Source organism: Candoia aspera, chromosome 2, assembly GCF_035149785.1.
Source record: "Candoia aspera isolate rCanAsp1 chromosome 2, rCanAsp1.hap2, whole genome shotgun sequence".
In the NCBI taxonomy this organism is placed as follows: Eukaryota; Metazoa; Chordata; class Lepidosauria; order Squamata; family Boidae; genus Candoia; species Candoia aspera.
In genome coordinates this window covers 56,960,702-56,985,986 of record NC_086154.1, presented here as the reverse complement: position 1 = coordinate 56,985,986, position 25,285 = coordinate 56,960,702, and the positions used below count along the sequence as shown (strand labels likewise).

Below are 25,285 nucleotides of genomic sequence, written 5' to 3'. Positions count from 1 at the left end.
CACTACCATTTTGATTTTATATCAGCAGTTGTGCTAACAAACATAACTGAATATGGCCAAGATTTTGTGGCACTAATGAATCCTGGCTGGTTTAGATCCCAATCCTCTGTCTGCTTAGCTAAAAGTAAACCTTCTAAACTTAATAGGCTACTTTTAAGTAGATACACTATGTACAGAATTGTGCGATAAGTTTTACTGCCAAACACCGAACCAAGTTTTTCATAGGGCTGCATAGACCTTAGCTTCAGGAAGTAAAATGCTCTTTCTTGACATCATTATTGGACGTATATGTCACTCTTTCCCAATCAGTTGTCTTGGAGTTGATGAACAGTCACTAGAGGAGTTAATACCTTTGGGGAGGAGAGGGAGGGGAATTGCCATAAGAACTGCCATAAGGTAGGCTGTGGTCTTTTGCCAATGAATTGCCAACCAACAGAAAGGCTGTGGTCTTTTGCAGATTATTTTGATTTCTCAGATAGTGTGTTCAGTGGTGCCTCCCTACAAAATCAGTGAATGGGACCATGAACCAAATACCCTGGAAGCCAGTCTAGTCCACTTTGCATTCTTGTAATTTTGAAGCTATATGTCCTATGCTGCCAAGAATAGGGTGCCATGGAGTAGATGAATGTGGTGATGATAATGTGAATTCATTTGGCCTGATTTTTTGTCCAGTGAAAAGGTAAAGTGTGATGCCCTGGAGTATAGGTATGGGTACGGAATTTGGTCTTCTCATCTATCTGACTGACATTTCTCATTGATAGATGGCTTTTCCTGCAGTCTTGAGTTGGTATAATTCAGAGCAGAAGACAACTTGATTGTTATGTAAAGATAGATTTCATAGGAAAAATGGGAGTCGTTAGAGTGAAAACCTCAATAAAGAGTGATCGGTTTATTAGGATAGAAAAAGCCTATGACTTTGAAATGAATAAATCTTGATGTGGGAATAACAAGAGGTTCAGATAAGGATAGATATTCTTTTAAAACAATCTTGGCAGTGCCTTTAAGAATGTTCTCTGCTATCACAGAGTATGAAAAATAATAACCAGTTACTGATTAAATTGGGCTTCTGAGCTGTTATGGTTTGCTGACCCTGTTACACTTCTGCAGTTGATGCTGATATTTTTACATGCTCTGAAATATCCACTAATTATCCTTTTTCCCCTGTATGCCAGTCAAGATGTGCTAAGTGCAACAAAAGGATCAAGTGCCCCGCAGGATCAGTGCTTGCAGTAAGTCTTGGTTTACTTCAGTTGATACCTTTGTCTATCAAGCGTGTCACCAGAAAACTTCGTACAAGAAGCAGCCCTTTTGCAGAATTCTGGAGTTGCTAATGTTAATTATGAGAATGAGTTAAAGAGTTGTTTCTTGATCATGCCTAGATGTTACCTGTTCAGAATACATATCTGCTTATCATCTGATTACATTTTTTTTCTTTTTAACTGACAGCAAAAACCAGGCAAAGGAAATCTTCCTCACTGTGTATATAAATCTGGAGACAAGAAATTAGTTGGCTGCTATTTTACCTGCATCAAAGTTTCCCTAGTAAGTCAGCTTTACTAACTAAATATCTACATGTATGTCAAATATGCAGCTATTCCATATGTAATTATTTTCTTCTGGCTGGTAGAAAAGTGCTTATTTGTTTGTGTTAGGACACTGAGACCAGTTTCTCACTCATGATCTGAGTGAGCATGTAACTGCTCTTTGCTGATGCATAGAAGTATATCAATAGTACTGGTGCCTGTCATGATACCATCTCAAGCCCTAAGTAACTGTCAAAGCAATATAACTTTTTTGAACATAATATAAATTTATGTTAAGATTTTATATGACTACCCAACTCAAACAATGACACTGGGTGGCTTGCAAGGAAGAACCAAAAAAAAAAAGAAGACACTCAACAGTAACCACAATAATTATGTTTGCATGGCATCTGTATGGTTTTTTTTTTCCTGGTCTGACTGTAATCTGTTTTCTGAGGTTTCTGTCTGCTGTCCAGGCTACTATGGTGCTATGTGTGAGATGTGTCCTGGGAAACCAGGCAGCTGGTGCTCTGGCAATGGGGTGTGTCAAGATGGTATTGAAGGCAATGGAGATTGCCAGTGCCAAGAAGGTTTTCATGGCACAGCCTGTGAAATGTGTCAGGCAGGAAGATACGGACCCAAGTGTCAATCAGGTAATTATGGCTATTATCTGCCTGTGTTGTGGCACCTGCACCTGATTTTCTTCTTTGTGCTACTTGTTTTTTTCAAAATACTTATAAAATAAAGAATTGGAGGGGGAAGTGATTATGGCTGGAATATCAGAATAGCGTCTATGCTACTGCATAGAGAAGCATTTGCTCTAAAACACAAAAGGACTAGCGTGCGGTCTCCAGGTATTTCTGAAATTTGTTGCCATCTTGCAATCTTTAATTTGGCACAAGGGAGAAGTCGTTAACCAGATGGTCAAACAATTATCCTATTAAGTATATGTAATTATATATTTAATTGTATTTAAATGGAAGTGTCCTGGGTCCACCCACGTCTTTAGACCATAACCACTACAAGACACTCAAAGGCCATGTGTTATTCTAGTGCTAGATAAGTTGTAAACTCCTAGCACATTATTCCACAAACATTGTGTGCATTTCTCAAATACTTTCACTCACATTTTATCTCTAGGCCCCTGTGCAGTTACTGACAGTGATAAATGCTGCATAGAAGGAGTTAGCTGCATATAGTTAATGGGGGTCTGGGTTGGCCACGAAGGTGCAGAAAAACCAGCATGCATTAATATTAGTTGTGTTGTTGTGTACCTGACACAGATTTATATTTTTTCTTAGAGTGCAATTGCAATAAAGGGCAATGCAAGGATGGGTTGTTAGGTGATGGAAGCTGTACATGCATCTCAGGATTTAAAGGAGTCAGTTGTGACCAAGGTAAGTGTGTAATGACTGCCTATTCAAAATGACAATCAGACTCACACAGGTATTCTATGGAAATCTAATTTAATGATGAATAGTATGCAGAAACACAGGCAAAGCTGAGAATACCAAAAGCGTGGGATTTCTCCCAGTTAAACCGCAAGCAATCCCGGACCCCTCCCCGCAAAGTCAGTACAATTCCATCCCCCTGCAGGTGTTCCTAACAGTTGCTGGCAGTCTTCGGGTAATGCCCCTGACCAGTCAAGTTCGGCCAAACATGCATTCCTCGGTACTCGCATCATCCAGCTTGCTGCCTGGCACAAAGGAGCAGTAGCAGCCCCCTCCTGGACAGCAACCCGTGTCAGCACCAGCATGGCATGGGAACTCGTTGCGATGTTTCAGGAACACTGGAACAGGAACCATGACAAGTGAATGATGGAAGTTGGGAAACAAGATATATCATTCCAGATTTGAAACCTATTGTTAAAAAAAATCAGATTTAAAAGAAGTGAGGAAGGGCTATATACAACATCTCAGAACTGGATTTATGTTATACAGCTAATGTGTCCCTTTCCTTCTCCTGCAGTCAAATCTGCAGAAGATGCCTGGTTTTCAAGGCAAATCAATGAGATGAATACTGCAAAGATAAGAGATAATCAAATATACCAGGACTACTACTGCTGCTAGAGCCTTGTGTGGCGCAGAGGGGTAGGCGGCAGTATTGCAACCAAAACTCTCCCCACGACCTGAGTTTGATCCCAGCAGAAGCTGGAGTCTCGGGTAGCCGGCTCAGGTTGGCTCAGCCTTTCATCTTTCCGAGGTCGGTAAAATGAGGACCCAGCTTGCTGGGGAAGGTGACGACTGGGGAAGGCAATGGCAAACCACCCGCTATAGTCTGCCAAGGAAACATTGCGAAAGCGGCATCTGCCCAAAGGGTCAGACAGGACTCAGTGCTTGCACAGGGGACTTTTCACCATCACCACTACTGCTGCTAATAGAGGAACACTAGCAAAAATAAAAGTTCTGCATAACCAATTACTAAAGCCATTTATAAGCAATTGTTGGTTTAATTAGGTTCATCAAGTAGAACGAGAAAATAATAATATTATGAATGGGTAGTGTGAAATACTCTGGAGCCCAATCGCTTGGGATCAGTGGGCTCATTTGAAATGTGGGAGCATGCTATAGGCATTCTCACAAAAAGGTTGCCATTGCAGTGTGACCAGTCATAAAATGTCCATATATCAGAAGGCAAAGAAAACACTGGATGGCAACCATCTGCCCTTCATTTTCTAAGACCCATGTTGGATCTTGAGTCATTGCTGAAAGTAGAGGTTGATCCTGAGGGTGTGTGTTGTTCACAACGTTCTAATATTCCATTCATTTCCTTAACATTAAAAGAATATTTAAAACTTTACGTAAAAGTTTGAGGATTGCCAAGGAAAGTGTAGGCAGACATATTATCTCTTCTAAGAGTCACACGGAACACCCAGACTCTGATGGGTAAACTAAATTAACCCAGTGTAAATGGAGTGCCACTGATGCTCTCCTTGAGTAGGATAGATAAGTGGAACATTTGCTGGATTTTCTGAACTCTGTATAGTGGTTGAAGGTAGTTGTCTAGGACAGATGCTGAGTTACAGTATTACTTTTTGGAGCATTCCAGATTTGGCACAATAAGAGTACAACATAATAAGAAGCCATGACATTACCGCCTCAGTAATGGAGGTGTTTGTCTTCTATTTCTAAAATGGAATCATCTTAAAACCTGGATCAGTTCACTGTTAGAAATTAATTGTAAAAATTCAAAGGATACTGATTGCAATCATGATAATGTATGCATACAAACTTCATTTCTGGGAAAGCTTCTTGGTTTGTTTCCTCAACCCATTAACATGGGTTAATTTCTTAGCATAGATATTTACTGTAATTTATTATGTAAACTACTGTCCTTTACAGAATTTGGTGACATAAAAATTAATAGTAACTGTAATAGTTATAGTAATATGCTGTTTTTGATATCCCATCTTGTAGGCTATTATTGCTACATAAAGACTCAAATCTATTTTGTATGACACAAGGTGACTTGACATAATACCTATGCACAAGTTCCAGTCCAATATCCAGATTGTAAGAAGGCTAAACATGTTTTGTGTCCTATCCTGGCTGGCTCAGGACAAAAAAGTTGTTTCTAAGCACTAGCACTTACAGTTCTAGAAGTGTGTCAGAAAAAGGTTGTGCCCAGACACATTCATTCCAGGACTTCAGACAGATCATCATTGAATGGTTGATGGTTAAAACTCTTCTGAATTGTTGCTGTCTCAGCAACATGCAAAGCTCTCCTGAGACCTTTTGAAGGAAGAGTGATTTGAATGTATGGTCAATCTCAGTCTCTCCAAAGATTTCAGAGTCACAGGGATGGTGAGGGTTGTATCAGAGTGTTGCTGTCTGAGTATACAGAGTTCAGAAAAGCCAGTTTCTCTAGACCTAGACATCTAGGAGCCACAAATGATGGCTCACTGTATTATGCTCCTCTTGTTGGGCGGGTAATCAAGGCCAATGTAATGGTATGTGGGAAACTCCACTGGTCTACCTGCCATGAACATTTCACATTGAGCTGTGAAAGTCCAGAACTGATCCTGGTCCCCTCTGAATTTCTCTGGTTAGCTCCCTTGAGAACGCCTTTGAGGTGGTCCAGACAAAAAGCACACCATGAGTACTAACTCTATCTGTATTGTAAGGTTACATTAACAGAATCATAATGCAAGACTGAAAGTATTTCTCCCCTCCTTTCCTTTTATTCTTCAGAAAACTAGGCAGGATCCCTTCTGAAATGCTTCCCACACTTCCTCTCCTTCTGTGGGCTGAGATATCTTTTACATGCTGGTTGTCCAGTCTGCAGCTCTTCCTCCTGTCTCCCAAGGTCCTTCCCACATACCATTACAGCCAAAGAACATGACTATTTGAGAGAGGGGTGTTTTTTTTTTTGCTTGAAGATTGGACAATAATCTAACCCAATGCTCTCTTTCAGAAATTGGAACTGATCTCTGCAATGGTACTTGTGATGTAAATGCCAAGTAAGTACAATTATAGGACAAAGTTTAAAATGTGCTTGAAACTATATGATTCTTTCCAATAAAACAATATATCTAGGAAGATGATTTTTTAATTAAGGCTCAGTGTTATTTTGTCCTTTATTCCTTAAAAGTGATCTTGCAGGTTATTAAATTCTCTAATGTGGAATTACTGTGTTAGAAGAGGTTATTTATGAATAAAATCTTTGTAAGGATAGCTTCTGTTCATCAAGATCTTGCTTAATTTAAATGTAAATCTCTCTCAAAATATATCTCCCCATTCTGAACAAGAGTAGACATGACATTTCCCATGATTTACCCATTTTCTTATCTAATCCAAATAAGGAAGATGAATTATTGCCACTAAATTATTTTGATAAAGATATTAGTGGGCCTATTAATAATCATAGCCACTAATTCCTGTGTCAGAATGATTTACTTGATGATAGTTTTTAATAGCAATCTATATTGATTTTCATTTCTATATTTTACTGAGGAAGAGAGGCGCAAAAATTTCACTTTGAACATTTAAAATAAACGTACATCAATAACTTGAACTTCCTGTGGAATATCTCTCTTGTGTAACCACACATTTAGACAAATGACAGAAGGGGAGCAATGTGATCCCGGCCAAATAAACACAAGGCTACTAACACTCAGTATCATCATAAACACACGTGTGTGAGTTCATATATAATTCCCAATCCCTTCTTACTCTGCTTCAGTTGCATTAATGACTCCACTACTTCTCGACCCATCTGTTCCTGTACTGCTGGATACTCTGGAAATGGCACCTCCTGTGCAGGTATTTCAATTTGTAATCCATACCTGATAAAATAACAGCACAGGGATATATATAGTAGGTAGTACATAGATATAGACCTATAATAACTAAAATGATCATATTTTTCACTAATCACCCACACAGCATTGCTGACATACGCATGTTCACCATCTGAGAATTGCAACAAGTAAAAACATTACTGACAGAAGCTTTATCTCATTTCATATGTGGTGTTCGATGCTTTTCTATGGGCTCTGCTCAGACATTCAAAAGCTAGTTGTGGGGTGAAGAGAAATAAGTGTTTTTGAAGAAAAGTAAGTATTTACACTGAAGAATAACCTTATGTAATCTTACGAAACTCCTTTTTGTCTACAACCATGACAAATCTCCTATAGGTCCATGTTAAAGAAAATGGGCATGAAAGCAGATGCCTGATGTATATTCTCTGGCAATTGGGTTGAGGAAGGCCACATCTGGGGAAAACAAAGGCTTGAAATCCTTACCTGCTCTTCCAGTCAGGTCAGGGAGCAGACAGAATTCTCCCAACTCTTCTTTGCAATGCATACTTCTCTAACACTCTTCCCACACTATATCCCACATGAGCCCTACCCACCATATTCCACTGTAGTTCCACCACACCATTCCTGTAAACCCAAGAGCAGATGTGCAGGGTCCTGGGGGTTGTGGAGGGGAGGCAAAAGCGTCCTGCATCATAAGTGGGGATTCACTGAAGGAAAGTGAAGATTAAAGTCACAGTCTTGACAAAGGTCCTCAAGTGTTCGTGAATGTACCTGCGGTATCTGTGCTAAATTGTTTTATATTCTAGCCCAACCTCTTTTTCTCTGACAATTCAGAAATAGACCCCTGTGCTGTGGATAATGGTGGCTGTTCCATATATGCCAACTGTACCAAAAAAGGACCGGGCAAAAGCATCTGCACTTGCAAAGAAGGCTATACGGGAGATGGGACTTTATGCCAGGGTGAGCATCGTACAGTTCAAAGCGGGTGGAATGATGGGTGATTTAGCTTTAAAATATTTTTTTTCTTCTGCACAAAAGTGAATATCTGGGTAGACCTGAACCCAGACAAATAGATGGCATAAAGGGGATGAAACATTAAAGGCATGATAAAAGGGGATGGCACTATTCCTCTTGCAGAGAGGGTGCGTTTTCCACTAGCCCAGGCAGTCACTGCTTTCTTGAAATGCATATGCAGCTGGCTACTTCACCCTAAGCTGGGCAGATGGCAAAATACTGTGGACCTGATCGCTGAGCAATGGGGAAGAGGATGCTCCATCAGCTATGATGGCAGCCTACAATGGTTGCCCTTTGAAGGAATGCCATTGTTTGCTCCATATGTGGGTGGGCTACACTTGCAACAGGTATGAAAGCTCCACTTGGGATGGTAAAAACTGCTTGGAAGTTTTCTCCCATACATTCATATTGTTTCTCTCTAATCAATGATGAATTTTCACTAGGAACATTTGGGCCATTTAGGAAGGTCAAAAACAGGTTCTGGCTTACCCTTGCTCATTGCACTTACATAAGTTAATTGGCTGTCCATCTATTCATATCTTCTGAGACTTTGTTTGGTTACATAGCCATATTTTTCAGTGGAAGCAATCTGAGGTAATGTGCATTTCTTCTATGTATAGAACTGGATCGGTGCTTAGAAAACAATGGAGGATGCCACCAAAATGCAGTGTGTATTAAAACAGGACCAGGTTTGGTAAGCAAAATTTTATCTTACCCTCTTTTGAAGTTTACTAATAATACATTTACAAAGAAAAACAGTAGAGACTCTATCGTTTAATATTGAACTACCCATGTTTGTTTCCTATCTTGCCCCATATATTTGTAATTTAGCCTTAGCTAAATAAAGTTGTTGAGCGCTTCATTTCTTCTGCTTGGAATGAGTTGTTCTGTTTCCTGTTTTTATGGGACAGGTAAATCTTTCTCTTTGCCCGAGCCAATCCTTGATTCCAAAATACAATTTTATGGTTTCTTTATTAGGTGCTGGTTTCAATCATTTTTACTGTTTTTATCATTTTTATATTTATTACATAATGTAAGCTTATTATATCATATTCAGTGTATATTGCATACTCTTAATGTTGATTGCTTTGGTATGTAAAAACTGTGAATGCATACTTAATAAAAGATTTGTAATAAACTCTAAACCCCCATGTGAAAAAAGCAATGATACCAACAACAATAATCTGAAACACCCCCCCCCCCACACACACACATGTACAAAAGGCTGCAGGAAATCCCTTAACTTGTATAAATTGTGCTAGGATTTTGATACAGCAAGTTCTCTTAGACTGTCTTGAACTATATATTAAGCATGCACAGCGGGCCCCAAACAATTAGTTTTATTCTGCTTCTTCCTCTGTCTTGACTGGTTTTGGGGTTTTTTTTGACTCCCTTAAGATTGCAGGGATGAGTCTCAGAACTGTCTCATATGTGTCTTTTGGGCATGAGTTTAACAGGGCTGATTCTTAAAGAAGTGGAGGAAGGATTGCGTTGCTTGTTCTTAATCACACAGTTCGGGTGTCCACAAGGGGAGACCAAAAAAAGTGAAGATGGCAGCTTCAAACATGTGATCAAAGTCTTTTTTTTTAAAGTTCATTGCAATACCACCCCCACCCCAATGGATACCCCCACGAACATCCCTGCACGCAGTTATAAAGATCCAGGTGGCACCAGGGTTTCTGTTGTAGAGTTGGCCTCTACAACAAAGCCAACGTGTCTGGCTTTCTTCACTGGGGGCAGCTGAGTCATCAGCCTGAATGGGCACTGCTGAGGCAGCTGCAGCAGCAGCATTTCTATCATAGCCTGTATGCTGTGCATCCTTCTTGCCATCTGCTTCATCTCTTTGCTGATGAGGGGTGCAGTTTGGGTGGACCAGACTGATTTCAGATTGATGGAGAGAGGTTCCCTCTCCTTCCCATTCAGCAGTCCAGAACTGAAAGAACCCCATGTAGGTATAGGATCTATGCACCAGTGATGCCAAGGGATAGGCAGTCTGGATGATATACCTGCCTGGAGGCCATCCTCCACACGCTCACAGTAAAGTGTGGCAGGGGTGTCCTCACTGTTCTGCTCCCCCAGCAGGAATGTCCAATGGCTTAAAAAGCACAGGGCTCACTCATTTGCAGTGTGGCTATTAGTGATTGTGCCCTCACAGCTTTTGGCACTGTTTCTTGCTGGGAAACGCAGCAGCTGCAGTGTCTGCATATGTAGCACAAACTTCCTCTGTTTCACAGTAGCAGAAATAGACAGAACAGCAAAGGGGCAAGTATCTGCTATGTTTATTGTTGCGGCAGACGACGACCTGTGCTTTGTGTCCCTCTGTTTGCAGTTCTGAATGTGAAATATGTGCTGTTGTTTTTATTTCTCCCAGGTTTCCTGTGGCTGTCCTCCCTCCTTCACTGGTGATGGAATTAATAAATGCGAATATACTGATCCATGCATGGTTTGTTGATGTCCTTTCTTTGTAAGATCTCCTGAATGCCAGTTTTCATGTTTAAAAAAAGCGAACCATACTAATCTGACAGGAGTTTTGATAACGATGGGATTCTCACTGATGGTCACAAGTGTGGTCCTGGTGCAGGTCCCAACATAAACATGAACTCTTTTTCTTTAAACACCCAAAATATCAGGAGTTCACTAAAGTCATCTGGCATTGTTACCCAGAATCTTACAAGATTTTGAGAGACAATCTTGTGACATTTCTGCCATGTTTTAAAAAATATTATTTTGTTTATTTTAAGGTCCTGCAGCTACCATCTAAAAACATTTATGTGTACCATGGTACTACAGGTACCATATTGCCTAACCCTGGTTATTTGGTAGTCCTTAAAAGCTTTCAGTAATAAATTGCATAAGGCAGGAGGGGAGTATCCATTTAACTAAACCATACTGTGCTTTGTTTGGATTTGGCTTAATGTGTTAATTCAACCAGCATAGTTTGTAAACCATAGTTTACAGCTTAGCATGTTTAGTGGACTCAGTTAATTGTGTATTAGTCAATAAACCATTATTGTTGATTAAAGTAAACACTCATTGCATTAAGGTAGTCTAGCAGTATTTTGGCTTTCAGCTTGGAGGTATTAATTTCATGATGGGGATTGTGGGGCTGGTTCTCATGCCCAGTAACCCTAGATGGGAAAAGAATAGCATAAGGAAACTGTTCACGTAAATCACAACTAATAAGAAATAATGAAAGCATTTTTCACAAATAACAAAGCTATATCCACTAAGCAGATAACTTTAATTTCATGTCATTAAAAGAGCTTAAAAGAGATAGGTGGCAGGTGAATTGCACTGGGGCACCTCTCTCTTTTACAGTCTTTTAATGACAGGAAATTAAAGTTTCATGGGGAACTTTAAGGAATGGTATTGAGTCTTCTGTATTCAATTGCCTTCACTGAAATGGCTGCTTTCCATTTCCCAAAAGCTGTTGATGGCTCCCTATGTGAAAATGAGAGGGACTTGCCCCCCCCCGACAGCTAAGTTTTGAGAAGGGTCAGAGAAGTTATGCCTAAAGGAGGGGTTCATACCCCCTGACCATCGCTCCAGTTTACTGGCTGATGCATGTGCTCTTGATTTTCTTGATCAGAACAACGGCGGCTGCAGTCCGCTAGCGCTGTGCCTTAAAACTCAGAATGGGAATCGAACATGCGTTTGTTTATGGGGGACTGGTGATGGTTTCACATGCATAAAGACTGTATGGCAGGTAAGAGATATGTTACTAAAACTTGCAGAATTTATTTGTGAGCATCCATCCCCAAATCCTAGGACAGCAGTGTAAAACTTCCTTCTTAACATTCCCCAAATTTGGGCTGGCAACAGTACTGCAGTACTGAAAAAGCAATCTAACATCAGCAACATAGTTGGAAAATGTTGCAAAAAAAGGTACTTACAAAAGGTCCCATGAATTAAAAAATAGTAATATGGAGATTTCTAATTAGGTTGTAAGTCAGTTGAACTGTCATTTGAAAGAAAATGTAAAGCAAAGGTGTTTTCATGGATGCTATCTGGGGAGTTCATTGGTAAGGACCTAACTCCTATCCTGAATTGTTCAAATGTGATTGTTGTAATTAATAATCCAAAATTAATCAATTATGTTCATGTACATGAAAAGTGATGGAATCGGCTTCCAAGTTTCTTGGGGCATGTGGAAGACTTGATTCAGTGTCAATGGCAAGATCAATCTGGCCACTGCATTTGGTTGCCAGGTATCACTGCATCTATGCCTTCATTAATTCTCTGGCCAACCAGTTCAAGTCCAAAAGAAGATTCCAGCCAGAATGTATGGCTCAAAGCCTGACATATCAAATCTGCTTTTCCCTCTCTATTACAGTGTTGCAATGGGAGAGTTTTCACAAGCAATTCTCATTTCTGCAATTGCAGTAGGAGAAGCCTTTTATTATGAATTATTTTATGCACATAGTTCCTAAGATTTTGAAAAGACTTCTTGTTAATGTGAACATTTTTACTTCCTTCCTTCCTTCCTTCCTTCCTTCCTTCCTTCCTTCCTTCCTTCCTTCCTTCCTTCCTTCCTTCCTTCCTTCCTTCCTTCCTACCTTAGGAACTTATTGGAAGACCAGCTGCCTCTAAATTTGGCCATTATATCCAGGTAGGTATCAGAAGGATTCCTATGCTGTAAAAAAGCTAGGGTGGGATCCAGAAGGTTCCTTGTACTATTCCTGCAACTCTACTCTATGACAGCCTTCCCTCGCCTGGTGCCCAACCAAGTTAGAGATATAGACCAGAACATCTGGAAAGCATTAGATTGGAGAAGGCTGATCTATGTCATTCTAGAGAGTCCCTCAACCTACCAAAAGGGTCTTCTCTGGTGTTTTTTGAGTTTGGTTCCTATTTCTGCATTTAGTGGAGGAGTTAAGACCCATGTCTTTAGCCAGGACTTTATATGTGGACAATTTTTGTATCTGTGGCTTTTGTATTTTATATTTTGAATTTCTTGCTTAATGCTGTTAATTGTCTTGAAGACTCAATGACAAAAAAGGGTGGAATGGAATTAATAAAATAAATAAAAGGATGAAGAGAAAAATGTTGCAGCAAAAAAGGAATGAGGAAATTTTCCATGATGGGTGCAGAGTTCATAGAATTATCAGGTTGAAAGGGACCTTGAAGGTCTTCAGGCCTGACCTACTGCTGAGGGCAGGAATCCTCATACAATCCCAGACAAATGTCTGTCAAATCTTTTTTTTTTTAACCACCAGTAATGAAGCACCCATGACTTCAAAAACCAAGCTGTGGCACTGCTTCATAGTTCTCAGTGAGGAAATTGTTTCTTATGTCAAATTTAGATCTCCCTCTGTAATGTTTTCACTTACTGGTTCTTGTTCTATCCTTGGAAGTTATGGGAAATAAATCCTCACCCTCTTCCCTGTAATAGCCCTAGAAATATTAGAAGACTTTTATGTCTCTCCTTAGCCTTCTCTTAGCCTAAACATACCCAGTTTCTTTAACTATTCTCAATTGGATTTAGCTTCCAAGCTTTTCCCTTCTCACTCTTCTCTGCACTCTTTCCAATTCCTCAGCTAGCAACCAAAACCAACATGGTATCCTAAGAGCAGTGGTACTGATGCAGCATAGAGCAGAACTATCATTTCCTGTGACCTTGACATTGTAACCCTGTTGATACAGCCCAAGATTACGTTACATCTTCCAGCTCCTGCAGCGCATTGCCAAGAGTTGATTGGAATTTCTCTGAATCCAAGGGTCAGAGAAATACTTTTTCTGTACATTATAACTTCTGTTTGGTATTTATATTAATCCCTGGACTTCTCCCTGTGCTGTAGGTGCATGGAATTATGGAGATGTTGGGGAATGGACCTTACACCATTTTCGTTCCACATGCTCATTATCTACTGAAAGAAACCACAGTAAGCAGCCTGTTGAAGGTGGCATTTGAAAACCAAGCAGTGGCTTGATCCATTGCACTTCTTTGAAATTTGTTTAATATAAAAGAAGAGTTCATTAAGAGAACCTTAAAGAGGGATAAATCTCTAGGGAAATCCTTGCTTCAGCTAAACATATTTTTTTTTTCCTGACTTTGCTTCCAAATATATGTCTTACACTAAACTTGAACTCTCCTTTTTAACATCTACATGAAACCACTGGATGAGCTCATTTGACAGCATGGGGTGCAGTATCATCAGTACACTGATGATACCCAGTTATACATCTCTACCCTGGGCTGGGCCAATGATGCTGTTGCAGTGCTGACCTGGAAGCTGTGTGGGTCTGGATGGGGAGGAACTGACTTCAACTCAACTCTGGCAAGACAGAGTGGTTTTGGGTTTCTGACCCATTCCCAAGGATCTGGCGATACGTCATCTTTAACACTGGATGGAGTTGCACTTCCCCAGACTGAGCTGGTGCACAATTTGGGGGTCCTCCTAGACTCACGGCTCCTGCTTGAGGAGCAGGTGGCAGTTGTGGCTAGGGGGCCCTTTGCACAGATTTATCTTGTGTGCCAGTTGCACGCTTTCCTGGACCAGGAACATCCTGCTCATGGGCACTCATGCCTTAGTCCCTTCCTGTTTGGACTACTGCAATGCGCTTTGCATGAAGCTGCCCTTGAAGACCACCTGGAAGCTACAACTGGTCCTACGTGCAATGTTTGGAGCCCCTAGGTTTGCCCATGTTATGCCCCTGTTGCGCGAGCTGCACTAGCTCCCCATTTCCTTCTGAGTGCAACTCAAGGTGCTGGTTATCACCTTTAAAGCCCTACATGGCACAGGACCAGGTTATTTGAGGGACCACCTCTCCCTAAGAGTATCTGCCCATCCCACCAGATCAAATAGAGTAGGTATGCTCAGGTCCCTTCCCTGATATGCTGTCATTTAGTGGAACTTAGGAAGTGTGCCTTTTCCACAGCTGCCCCTACCTTGTGGAACACCCTACCCTTGGTGATCCAGAAGCCCCCCCACCCTTTTAGCCTTCCAGAAGGCCATCAAGACCTGGCACTGAGGTAGAGTGACAGAAGCCTATGGATGGTTGTTGGGGTATCCTAGGACATTAATCGAGGAACCAAGTTTTTAGGTTTTTGGTTTTATGGTTTGTAGTTTTATTGTTGTTGTAATCCACCAAGAGTTGTGCTTTAAGATGGGTGCACAAAGAAATTTTATAAATGAATGAATGAATGAATGCTTCCTATTGAACTGAATTTTGGTTGTGGTTCAGTTTTCCCTACCCATATTGATGGTTATGATGTAACTGGTTGATATGTGTATGCCAATGCCCAACAGTTCTACATTTTTAGAATGGCAAATAGATCATGAGAACCAAGTTTTAGCAATTTTCTATTGCAGTAGATAATGGAAATAGATGGAATAAATGACATTAATGTTGTATTACTGTCATATCAGAGGGTACCTTCATTTCAGACACCTCAACAGAAAGGGCTGAACCTGTGTTTGCCTTGTACAACCATTTTTCTTTAGTTTTCAGAATGGGAAAAAGGTGGCTGCATCAAAGAACTGCTTCGCTATCACATAGTCAGCTGTCAGGAGCTCCTATCAGATGACCTGGAATCACTGGATTCTATAACAGCTTTATCTGGTCACAAAATAAGAGTTTCCATGAAAGAGGTGTGTGTAACTGTCATTGTCCTGTCCCCTTTCCATCTTAGTCTTAAAAACCTTTGCTGCACAGCTAAGAAAAACTTTATATACTGTAACTGTGTCCTATCAGTTTTTTACTTTCCATGGAACTGGGTTATTTTTTAGCCAATGATGATCCTTCAAGAAGAAAAAGTATTTTGATAAAACAGTCTGTTTTCAAAGATGCTGGAAATATATTCTATGCCCCCCTTTTTCCCCTCTCAGGACAGTGTGTACTTAAATGACGAGGCGAAGATAATTGAAAGTGACATTACTGGAGAGAATGGAGTCATACATTTTATTGACAGGATCTTAACACCATATGTCTTGCAGCATCACAACATTTCATGCAACATATCCCAGGTATGTCTAAAATAAAACACTCCAGAAAAGGTGAAAGAAGCCATAATGAATGTGCTAGTCTTGAAGGTACTGTAAAACTAGATGTTATTGGAGATAATCATGGCTTTTAATGGCTCATAATTTCTTATACTCAGTTCTGAGTTGGATGTTTTAAACACTAACCATCCACTTAGTAGGATGCTGCTGAGCCGTAGATTCATTTTACATGATTGCATATATTTCTGTTTTGTTTGAGTGTCCGTGCCTGGGTGCACGTACAGTTTGGATATTTCAGAAGTGTAATGATCTGCCTCTGATCTATTTTTGTGTCTCTTCTGTACTAGCTGTATAACTGGAGTAAAATCTGTTAGGACTGCAGTGTCGCCCAGAGTTATCTGCCACTGAATTTATTTCAGAATTGCTGTGCAAGGATTGTGCCATTAGCCTTGGTTCAGGGCTATTGCAAGGAATCCTATCCCTTGTGTTTTACAGAATATACATGATATAAGGCGATAATGTCACCTCTATTACTACTGCACGTGCACACTTCAGATTGCCAAAAATGGGAAAAGAGGCAGGTTGTTCCAATGTTAGATGTAACGATTAGGCCACATCTTTTCCACACACCACACCACAAGTGGATGTGATGCTTTTCTGATCAGGCTCCGGAATTGCAATTCTAACAGCAACTTTTTCTGACTGATTGCTTTCCAGAAAACCATTACAGAGGTTGCAGAGGCTTATGGATACAAAACTTACAGCAGACTACTAAGGGTAATAGAACTATTCTCTTTAAGTTTCAGTACATAAAATGAAACGTAAGTGAAGTCTTCCCTGAGATGAGCTTGACTATTGGTGATTTCATGGACACAGTCATGTAACTTTTTTCTTGACAAGGGTATGGAAGTGGCTTGCTGTTATCTTCTTCCAATTTTTTTTAAACTTCCAAATCTAGCTTAGAGCCCTGCAATTTCCTAGCAGTCTCACACCCAAATCTTAACCATCACCTGCTTAGCTTTTTAAGGATAGTCAAAGTTGGCTATGTGCTGCCATCTAGTCAGGTAAAGGTAAAGGTTTCCCTCGACGTAAAGTCCAGTCGTGTCCGACTCTAGGGGGCGGTGCTCATCTCCGTTTCAAAGCCTTGGAGCCAGCGTTGTCATAGACACTTCCGGGTCATGTGGCCAGCATGACTCACGGAACGCCGTTACCTTCCCGCCAAAGCGGTACCAATTAATCTACTCACATTTGCATGTTTTCGAACTGCTTGGTGTGCAGAAGCTGGGACGAGCAACGGGAGCTCACCCCGCCGCGCGGTTTCGAACCGCCGACCTTCCGATCGGCAGCTCAGCGGTTTAACCCGCAGCGCCACCGCGTCCCATTGCCATCTAGTCAAGTTCATAATAAAACCCATATGTCAAGAAATACAAAAAAATACTTAATTTTCAAATTTAGTTAAACGTGAATTTCAGGAGTGGGGTTTGAATTCTGAGACAATGGTTTAACTTTTAAAAGAATTCAGCTCTGAACTGAGAAAGCACATTGTCTGCACTCACAGGCTATAGACATAAGGACTGTTGGAGATGGTATAATCTCTGTGCACATATCAGCTATTTGGCCACGTGGGCAAACCCAGAGAAATAGATGGGGGAGGATCTTCACATGCTGTCCTGTCTCACTTGGCTTATTGTAACTTAAGAGAGCCTGTCTGTGTAACAGAAACAGGGAACTTCTTGTCTCTCTTTTTCTCTTGTACTTCCCTCTTCTCAGGACGTAGTTTAGACAAAAGTGAAGCTTTTCTACCCTCATGTATATCTTAGTAAATCTACTCTTGACTTCAGAGACAATGAATGTGTGCTAACGTTAATTGATGGCTGGGCTGCATCCAAGACAACTATATTATGAGCATTTTATTCTTAATGAGACATTCTTCTATCTCCTTAGAATTCTTTCAGCACTCTGCTCTTGCTCAGGAGTGCATCCGCTCACAAGGTCTCCTGATGAATTCAACTCTCCCAACGAATACCTGTTCCTTGCAGAACTCTTTCTGGACCCATTGCTGAAACATGGAACTCGAAAGCCTTCATAGCTGATAATGTTCCCCCAAGAATCTTTCAAGACCCTAAACCCATCCTAAGGGTGGGCAGAAAGTAGATTGGAACCTACTGGTAGATGTTTGGGTGATTTGCAATAGGTTGGAAAGGCTCCCAAATCCCAATGTTCTGCCAATAGCAAAAGCAAAAAACTTTTCTCCCCAAGAAACAACCATTCTTTGAAGTTCTGGTTTCTACGTATCAAATGGGTGTGGGTGGGTGTAATTTTCTTCAAACATGCCCTTCCCCTTTACGTATTTACAGGATCATTGCCTATTTATTTATGTATTTATTTATTATCATTCTTCCATTTTGCAGCCAGGCTTTCAAAATTGCTGTATACATCCCATAAAGTATAGGCAGCCATAAAATAATCACAGCATGAATTGATGCAACTGACATCAGCATCAGTTACTATTAAGCACACCAAAAATCAGGAGGAGCATGGTAGCACTTTTTTAGACTAACACATTTTATTAAAAGGCGGACGCTTTTGTGAGCTGCAGCTTGTTTCATCAGATGCACAAAAACTTTGCTAGTCAAGAAGGGGCTACCAGATTTCCTGATTTTGGGCCACGGTAGGTCCCTATCCCTGCACAGCTTCCATTGGCTTGAGGGCTGTGCTAAGTGTTGCATAGCATATCAAAATCCACATTTCGAAAATGGACAGGGTTATGTCACAAAGGGAGCCTGCTTTGGGGAAAGTAGGAAATTTTGTAAAGCCTGAAAGGCTTGAGGCATCAGGCATCTGTTGTGCCACTTATATCTCATCCCCCACAAACCTTCAAAAATGGTTTGCTCAGGAGTACTTGGGAGTAATTGAACTCCCAGTCTTCTCAAATACGTTCCACTGGATGGCATGGAACTTCTTTCCGTATAAACCTTATAGCTTTTGATGCAGCTCTCCTGTCTCTGCAAGACTGAGGCTTTTGTTTTTTCCGACCAGCGGAGCGGTTTGTGAATTCTCTTAGCTTTGTGGTATCATAATATTTTTCTGTTCTGTGTCTCTGTGCAGGAAGCAGGACTTCTTAATCTGGTCAATAATACCTTTCATCAGCCATTTACCATGCTGTGGCCAACGGATGCAGCTTTTAATTCTCTTCCTGTTGAGATGCAAAAATGGCTGTATCATAAAGACCACAGGAGCAAACTGGCTGCTTATCTCAAAGGGCACATGATCCGGGACACAAAGGTAAACCCTGGATTGAAACAACGGAAGCTTTCTAAAGAAGCTCTGCTGAACTCAGCTTGGCAGAAAACCCACCTCCTTTTCAGGTCTTTTTAAACCTGACTAGAAATTGTTTTTGATTTAATGAGTAAATTGCTTAACCAACATTTTAATTGACGGGACCAAAATCTGACTGTGGGAGGGAACCTGCTACTGGCCAAAGCTTGCTTATTCCTTGGAGATGTGCTGAAGCTGACTACAATGTGTTATTGTAATTAGGAAAATTTAAAAAGAAAAAGAAAACCTTAGAGAACTGATATACAGTTGCATTAGAAATGCTTTTTCATTCTGACAATGAGTTACTAAACTGTAAGTTATTCCATCTCTCTCTCTCTCTATCAGATGTATAGATTTAGATGGCTTCCTGTCTCAAATATATGACTCTGGGCAGTTTACCATATTAAAATGAGAAAAGCATATAAAAAATATAAAACCAATAGCACTCAGGCAATTATAAACCAACAATCAACATAACCAGGAGACGGGCTCCATCTCACAAACAGATATAAATTAAAGCTCAAGATATGTGCATTTTAGCCTATTAACTGAACATTCAGTTGGTTGTTTGTCTTAATCCAAATTATTGGAGTCAAGGGTTCTGCAAAGCGGAACGTGGCACCAACGACAGGTGTCTGTGGGGAGGGGGAGGGGGGACATACATGATGGAATGTGCATCATCACGTCCTGATGCTTGTTACGTTTAATATTACATATTAAATCCTGTATTTACAAATTACAACCTATATTGGGAGGCAGGTATTAAAGGGCAAGGTTTGCATTGTGAGTGTGTCATCATTTCTTGGTGGTCATCATCGTGTTGGCACCTGCAGGTGCCAACTCATTCATTTTTTTAAATGAGTTCTGTAAAGCAGAGGGTGTATTTGAAGAGGAGACTAGAGACATACATATATCTTAAGCATGATAAATCTGTTAAGGAGCAGACTGTCTGTCTGAACCTGTTTTTTTCTCTGATGTTTAATAAAAAAAAATCCTGGAAGAATAAATTGCCAACACATTAAGGATTAGGATTTCCTTTTATTTATACATACACACACAGTATGTATATATGTATGCATGTATGTGTATATATACACACACACACACACACACACACTAGTGCAAGGCGGATGAGCTATTGCTCAAAGCAGTGCAGGATTCTCCATCGTGCTTCACACGATCATGCATTCATCATACCATGGATCTGCTGGGAGGAGAACACACACATTTTCTCTCAGCCAGATCAGTGGCAGAATTCTTTTGCAGCCTTAAGTGTGGGAGCCATTCCTACCTGACCTCCTTGTACATTTATCTTCCTACCTGATTCACTGTAAGAAACACAGCTTATAATAGCCGAGCACAGAGAGGGAAGGCAAAGGAGGAAATGAGTTTTCATTCTTTTGGTGAAAATGAACCTTCCCAACTCCTGTTTATGTGAGAATGAATGAAACATAAGACGCAGCCTCTCCATGTCTGTTTTGGCCATCAATCTTTGGCACATCACTCATTACTTATTGTTCTGTGGTTCTAGATCTTGGCTTCCAAACTGACTGAATTGGCTTCTCTGAGGACTTTGCACGGCTCAACGATTTCATTTAGCTGCAGCAAAACAAATGCTGTAAGTAAGCACTCCTTTGAAGTCACAAGAGGGGCAAAATTATGTATAACACTGTCCCTGCCTAAATGGGCTTCAAAAGGTACAGGTAGTCCTCACTTAGCGACTGCCTCTGACAGTGACCATTCGCAGTTACGACAGTGATGAAAAAGTAAATATGCGACCAACGTATGCATTTATGACCTTCACAGCATCCCTTTCTCTCAGCCATGTGTTTGCCATTACAGTCATTAGTATGCATTATCCTGTGCCTGACCTGTTTTTTTTCTCTCCTCCCTTGTGGAGGAAAGAGATTGCCTAAACAAGTGATGCCTTTCTGAGCTGCTTTTCTTCATAGTGCAGCACATCCCTAAAAAGTGCTAACTGCAAGTTAATAAACTCAGCTCTGTGACCTTAATGAATTGATTAGAACCCTCCCTCTGCAGCAGCTGCTGCCTGACACTGACTAGACCCTAATCGGTTTCACACTAAAGGCTTTTGTTTGCCTCCCAAGCTGCTTGTGTGCTAGGCATACAGCCGTGCTCACACATTCCTTTCGAGGTGTATTCCCATTGTGTGCTTGCTTACTCTCTTGTAATCCCTTCCTCTCCAATGAATGTAAATACATAAATTCCCTTCTTGCTAATTATCCCAGCACTGGGGTGGGCATTCCAAAGGGCAGGGGAGTGGGGAAAAAGGGCTATAAGATTTGCCTTTTTACCCGGCTTCCTCATGAGTCAAGGTCCAGAAACCTTCCCCACCATTTGGGCTCACCGGACTGTTTGGGGTAGTATCCTTCTGATGCTGTAAAGCGAAGGAAAGCTGAACTAAAATTGTAAGCACAGTTGCTGTTATGTGATTTTTCACTTAATGACTGAATTGCCAGTCCCAATTGTGGTCACTAAATGAGGACTATCTGTATTGAATTATTGAGTTCAATATACATGCACACTAGTGGCTTTTCTTCCTGCAAACAGAAGGAGACAGTCTCAACCAATGCAATCTGTCTTTTAAGGGAAAAAAAAGGCAAAAAACATAAGGCCTTAAAAAACCTTTTCTGGTTTTTTTAGTGCAAAGAAACATAGTTTTAAAGCAGTTCTGGAACACAACAGTAGGCTGAGTTGTGAACTGTGAAAGCAGATATTTATTGTATTTTTTTCTTCACTGTAAGTGGAGTAAGATGCACATCAGAGTTGCATCCAGCCCTTAAAAAGACTACAAATATTGTGTATTTATTAATATTGGGTAATAGAGGAGTAGTCTTGAAATGCACACATCCAAAAGTATACATATAGCTAATCTGGCTCTTAACCGATAGAATTTAAATTTAGATCTGAGTACCTCTGTGCTATATTGTGTTTCCGAAGAGGAATCCTCCAAACCAGATTGGCTGAATACATGAGGTGGTAGAGAACATGAATGTCGTAACAACTACATTTCTTTCAGGAAAAAATATCAAAATATTTACAGTTCAAATTTTCTGAGAGAAAGAAACATCAGTTTTGATCACAATGACCTAAACAGGTTTGTGAGTCAGGCTATGGAGTAGGAAGAGAATGCAGCAGTTGCAAGGATTAAGGAGAGTCATGGGAGGTGGTGAATGAAAGAATGCAAAGCAGGCATGGGGTGAGACCAAGAACCTGGCAACAAAAAGAGAAGGACAATCTAAAGGAGCCCATTATTTCAGGAGAGCTGGAATCAGCTAGGGCAGTTGATCAAGAGACAGAGTAACTGGAAGACAGAGAATGAAGAAAGTGGGTGTGAATGAACATTACAGCAACTTTCTGAATAAACCTTGAAATAAATATATGGGACTGTCTGGGAATTCTGGGAGCCTGTAGTCCAACAATCTTGAGGGTGCCCAATTAGGAAAGGAGGCTGCAATGCAGTCAGGAGACAAGGAGAGCGTAGGAACAGACAAGACCATACAAGATTGATTAAAAAAAAGCAGGGGGGGGGCTACAACTAGGATCTTTGATTAGGATGTTAAATGTGATTAGACTTCCTGTGTATAGAATTTATACCTTGTAGGTGAAGTACCTTTTCTGCACAAAGTAGGAATGCTCCTAATTTGGGGCAAATGAAAGAGGTCAAGAAGGTTCAAGAAGCAACAGGTGCATATTAGTCTGAACCAAAACCTCCCAATATTTGTCTTCTGATTCACTTTTACTGCTTTTTTGGCTTGCAGGGGGATATTGTGGTGGACAATGGTAATGCAAAGATTGTCCAGAGGTACATGGAATTCAATGTGGGTATTGCTTATGGAACTGATCACCTGCTCGAGCCTCCAGATTTGGGATCCCGTTGTGATGAGTTTCAAACTGCTGAGATTCCAGTGAGCACTTGAGTTTTAAATACCTATTTAAATACCTTTACTGATTTAGATTGATATTCTAGAGGTGACGGACTCGTCCCTGGGGGAGCTGGGGGTGTTGACGACCGACAGGAAGCTCTGGCGTGGGCTGGTCCATGAAGTCACGAAGAGTCGGAAGCGACTAAACGAATAAACAACAAACTGATTTAGATAATTATCTTATTTGATTGATTTCATATCATTAAGGGATCCCTAGACAAAAAAGAAGGCATTTGATTAACTTTCTTATAATAATGTTGACATTCTAGTGGCATCTGGCCTGTCTGGCTGTGTGGGGACACGTCTCTCCATGGTTTTTTCATGTTTGTGGAATTTACTTTCCAGTATGAGAACTGCTCTTGAAGAAGGCTTTAAAAAAAACACATTTCTTTCTATCGAACTGTACATTTAAAAAAATTAACCTTCTCACCAACATGGCAATTTAGCACTAATTTAATGTGAGATTATATAATCTGTATGCATTCTAACTGTTTTACAAGTTTGGGCCCTGTTAACCCTATCATGCTTTTAGTAGCCAAAGTGCAGTTCTCTGGCCAAAAGTGTTCCCAGCTCTGCCTGCTTGTAAGTTGCAGCCTTTTTGGGAAAGGGAACACTAACACAGTGTTTCTTAACCTTAGCAACTTTAAGAAGTGTGGACTTCGTCTCCCAGAGCCAGCATGCTGGAGTTCTGGGAATTGACGTCCATACGTCTTAAAGTTGCTAAGGTTGAGAAACACTGCTCTAACAAATGAAAGTAAAAATGTCTTCTTACATGCTTGTCTTTCTTTCCTACTTCCATATAATGTCTTTCCAGAATTCTGTGTGTGGTGCTTGTGGCTATGAGAGAGCTTGTCCTTTTGGATCAGTGGAACTGGTAAGCATCCACAGAAAAATGATGCATTATTTCTGTATATTCACAGTTGACGAAATGCAGATAATAAGTAACTCAGTAGTGGTTTGCCAATACATCTTACAATCAACCGTTCAACAGGCACAAGAATGCCTAATTCAATCATCCACATGCCACTAATCCCAAGCGAAAGAATGCATACATGTGTATGCAGGTTGCCATCTGATACATTCAGGATCCTGGGTTTAGAGTTACCATGCTATAAGAAGGGGAATTAGTAATAGACCTGAGATCAACTGAAAGTATCTGTCTTCCATTACAAAAACACAGAGAGGCTAATGCAGTGCTTCCAAACTTTTCCCTTCATTCTCCAAACTCACTTATCAGAAAGTCCCTTTTACCCAATGTAGGGAAAACACTTTAAGTTAATTTAAATGTCCCTGTTGTGATTGGGTAATGGGCTCATGTGTTGTTACTCAAAGAAAAACCATTTTTACCCAATTTTGGGTAATTTACCCAGGTTTGAGAAGCACTGGGCTTATGAATGTTAAGTGGGTACAAATAAACACATTAATTAGAATTCAGCACCCTTCCAAAACAATTTAGAAGATGTCCTTCAGACCTTGTCCCAGCCTAGCACCACTGTGTAATAGCAGAAGTCTAATAAACTTCTTTATAATCATTTTGGAAGCATGTAGAGTCCTAATTAAGAGTGGCAATATGATAAATCGTATCTCAGTCTGTGGTTTATTTGATTAAGTCAATAGAAGGAGGAAAAAGATGGAGATGGGATTTATTGATAAGAAAATAAACTACACGGGAGACCTAGTTACAACAAAGTAAACTTGAGATGAAAATTTCAGAGCGTTTGGGTCAAAAAATGAGATACTGATTGGAGATTTGATACAATGAGATTTTTTTTTTTAAAAAAAGGCAAATGTATTTGAATTTCTATCTATTTCCAGAGGAGAAAGGTCTTGAACATTTTCATTCTTAGGAGCTACCTGGAGATTGCCAAGTAGATTGAATGCCAAGGCTGTAGAGATTTTTGACATCTGATTATGACACAGTATTTCACCTTGCCTCCATGAAAACAAAGGGGAGGAGTCTGCTGGCATCGTAGCACCACACTGGTTTTCAGTGGTATTCCAACTTCATAAGCAGGATGATTGACATGCATTAATGATTTCAGAGTTATACACCTGTTTTAAACATTTCTCTCTTGGTCATCTAAGCAAACCCCACCAGTTTGAGGACTCCTGATACAAACAGAGCCCTAGAATTTTGAGTCAGAAGAGGTGATTGCAGATGGGAAACCACAGTTTTGCCTGTCCACTATTTTTTTCTCTGTGTGTGCTCTGATGCAAATTTATAGCACATAGGAGTAACAGGAGGAAGTTCCCACATACCTTTCACGTTGAACATACAGT

At 40.4% G+C, this 25,285-nt stretch overlaps 1 protein-coding gene across 1 annotated transcript in view; it reads left to right on the top strand.

Moving 5' to 3' along the window:
• STAB1 (stabilin 1) overlaps window positions 1-25,285 on the top strand; it is a 105,589-nt gene that overhangs the window by 61,701 nt on the left and 18,603 nt on the right. Inside the window, exons 36-54 of the mRNA XM_063292860.1 lie at window positions 1,173-1,229; window positions 1,447-1,542; window positions 1,981-2,176; window positions 2,825-2,920; window positions 5,937-5,982; window positions 6,705-6,784; window positions 7,618-7,743; window positions 8,418-8,491; window positions 10,169-10,240; window positions 11,387-11,503; window positions 12,359-12,406; window positions 13,596-13,679; window positions 15,243-15,389; window positions 15,627-15,764; window positions 16,458-16,517; window positions 18,849-19,025; window positions 20,590-20,676; window positions 22,841-22,987; window positions 23,820-23,879. Of these exons, the coding sequence (XP_063148930.1) occupies window positions 1,173-1,229; window positions 1,447-1,542; window positions 1,981-2,176; window positions 2,825-2,920; window positions 5,937-5,982; window positions 6,705-6,784; window positions 7,618-7,743; window positions 8,418-8,491; window positions 10,169-10,240; window positions 11,387-11,503; window positions 12,359-12,406; window positions 13,596-13,679; window positions 15,243-15,389; window positions 15,627-15,764; window positions 16,458-16,517; window positions 18,849-19,025; window positions 20,590-20,676; window positions 22,841-22,987; window positions 23,820-23,879 (1,908 nt within the window). The remainder of the gene's footprint in view (window positions 1-1,172; window positions 1,230-1,446; window positions 1,543-1,980; window positions 2,177-2,824; window positions 2,921-5,936; window positions 5,983-6,704; window positions 6,785-7,617; window positions 7,744-8,417; window positions 8,492-10,168; window positions 10,241-11,386; window positions 11,504-12,358; window positions 12,407-13,595; window positions 13,680-15,242; window positions 15,390-15,626; window positions 15,765-16,457; window positions 16,518-18,848; window positions 19,026-20,589; window positions 20,677-22,840; window positions 22,988-23,819; window positions 23,880-25,285) is intronic.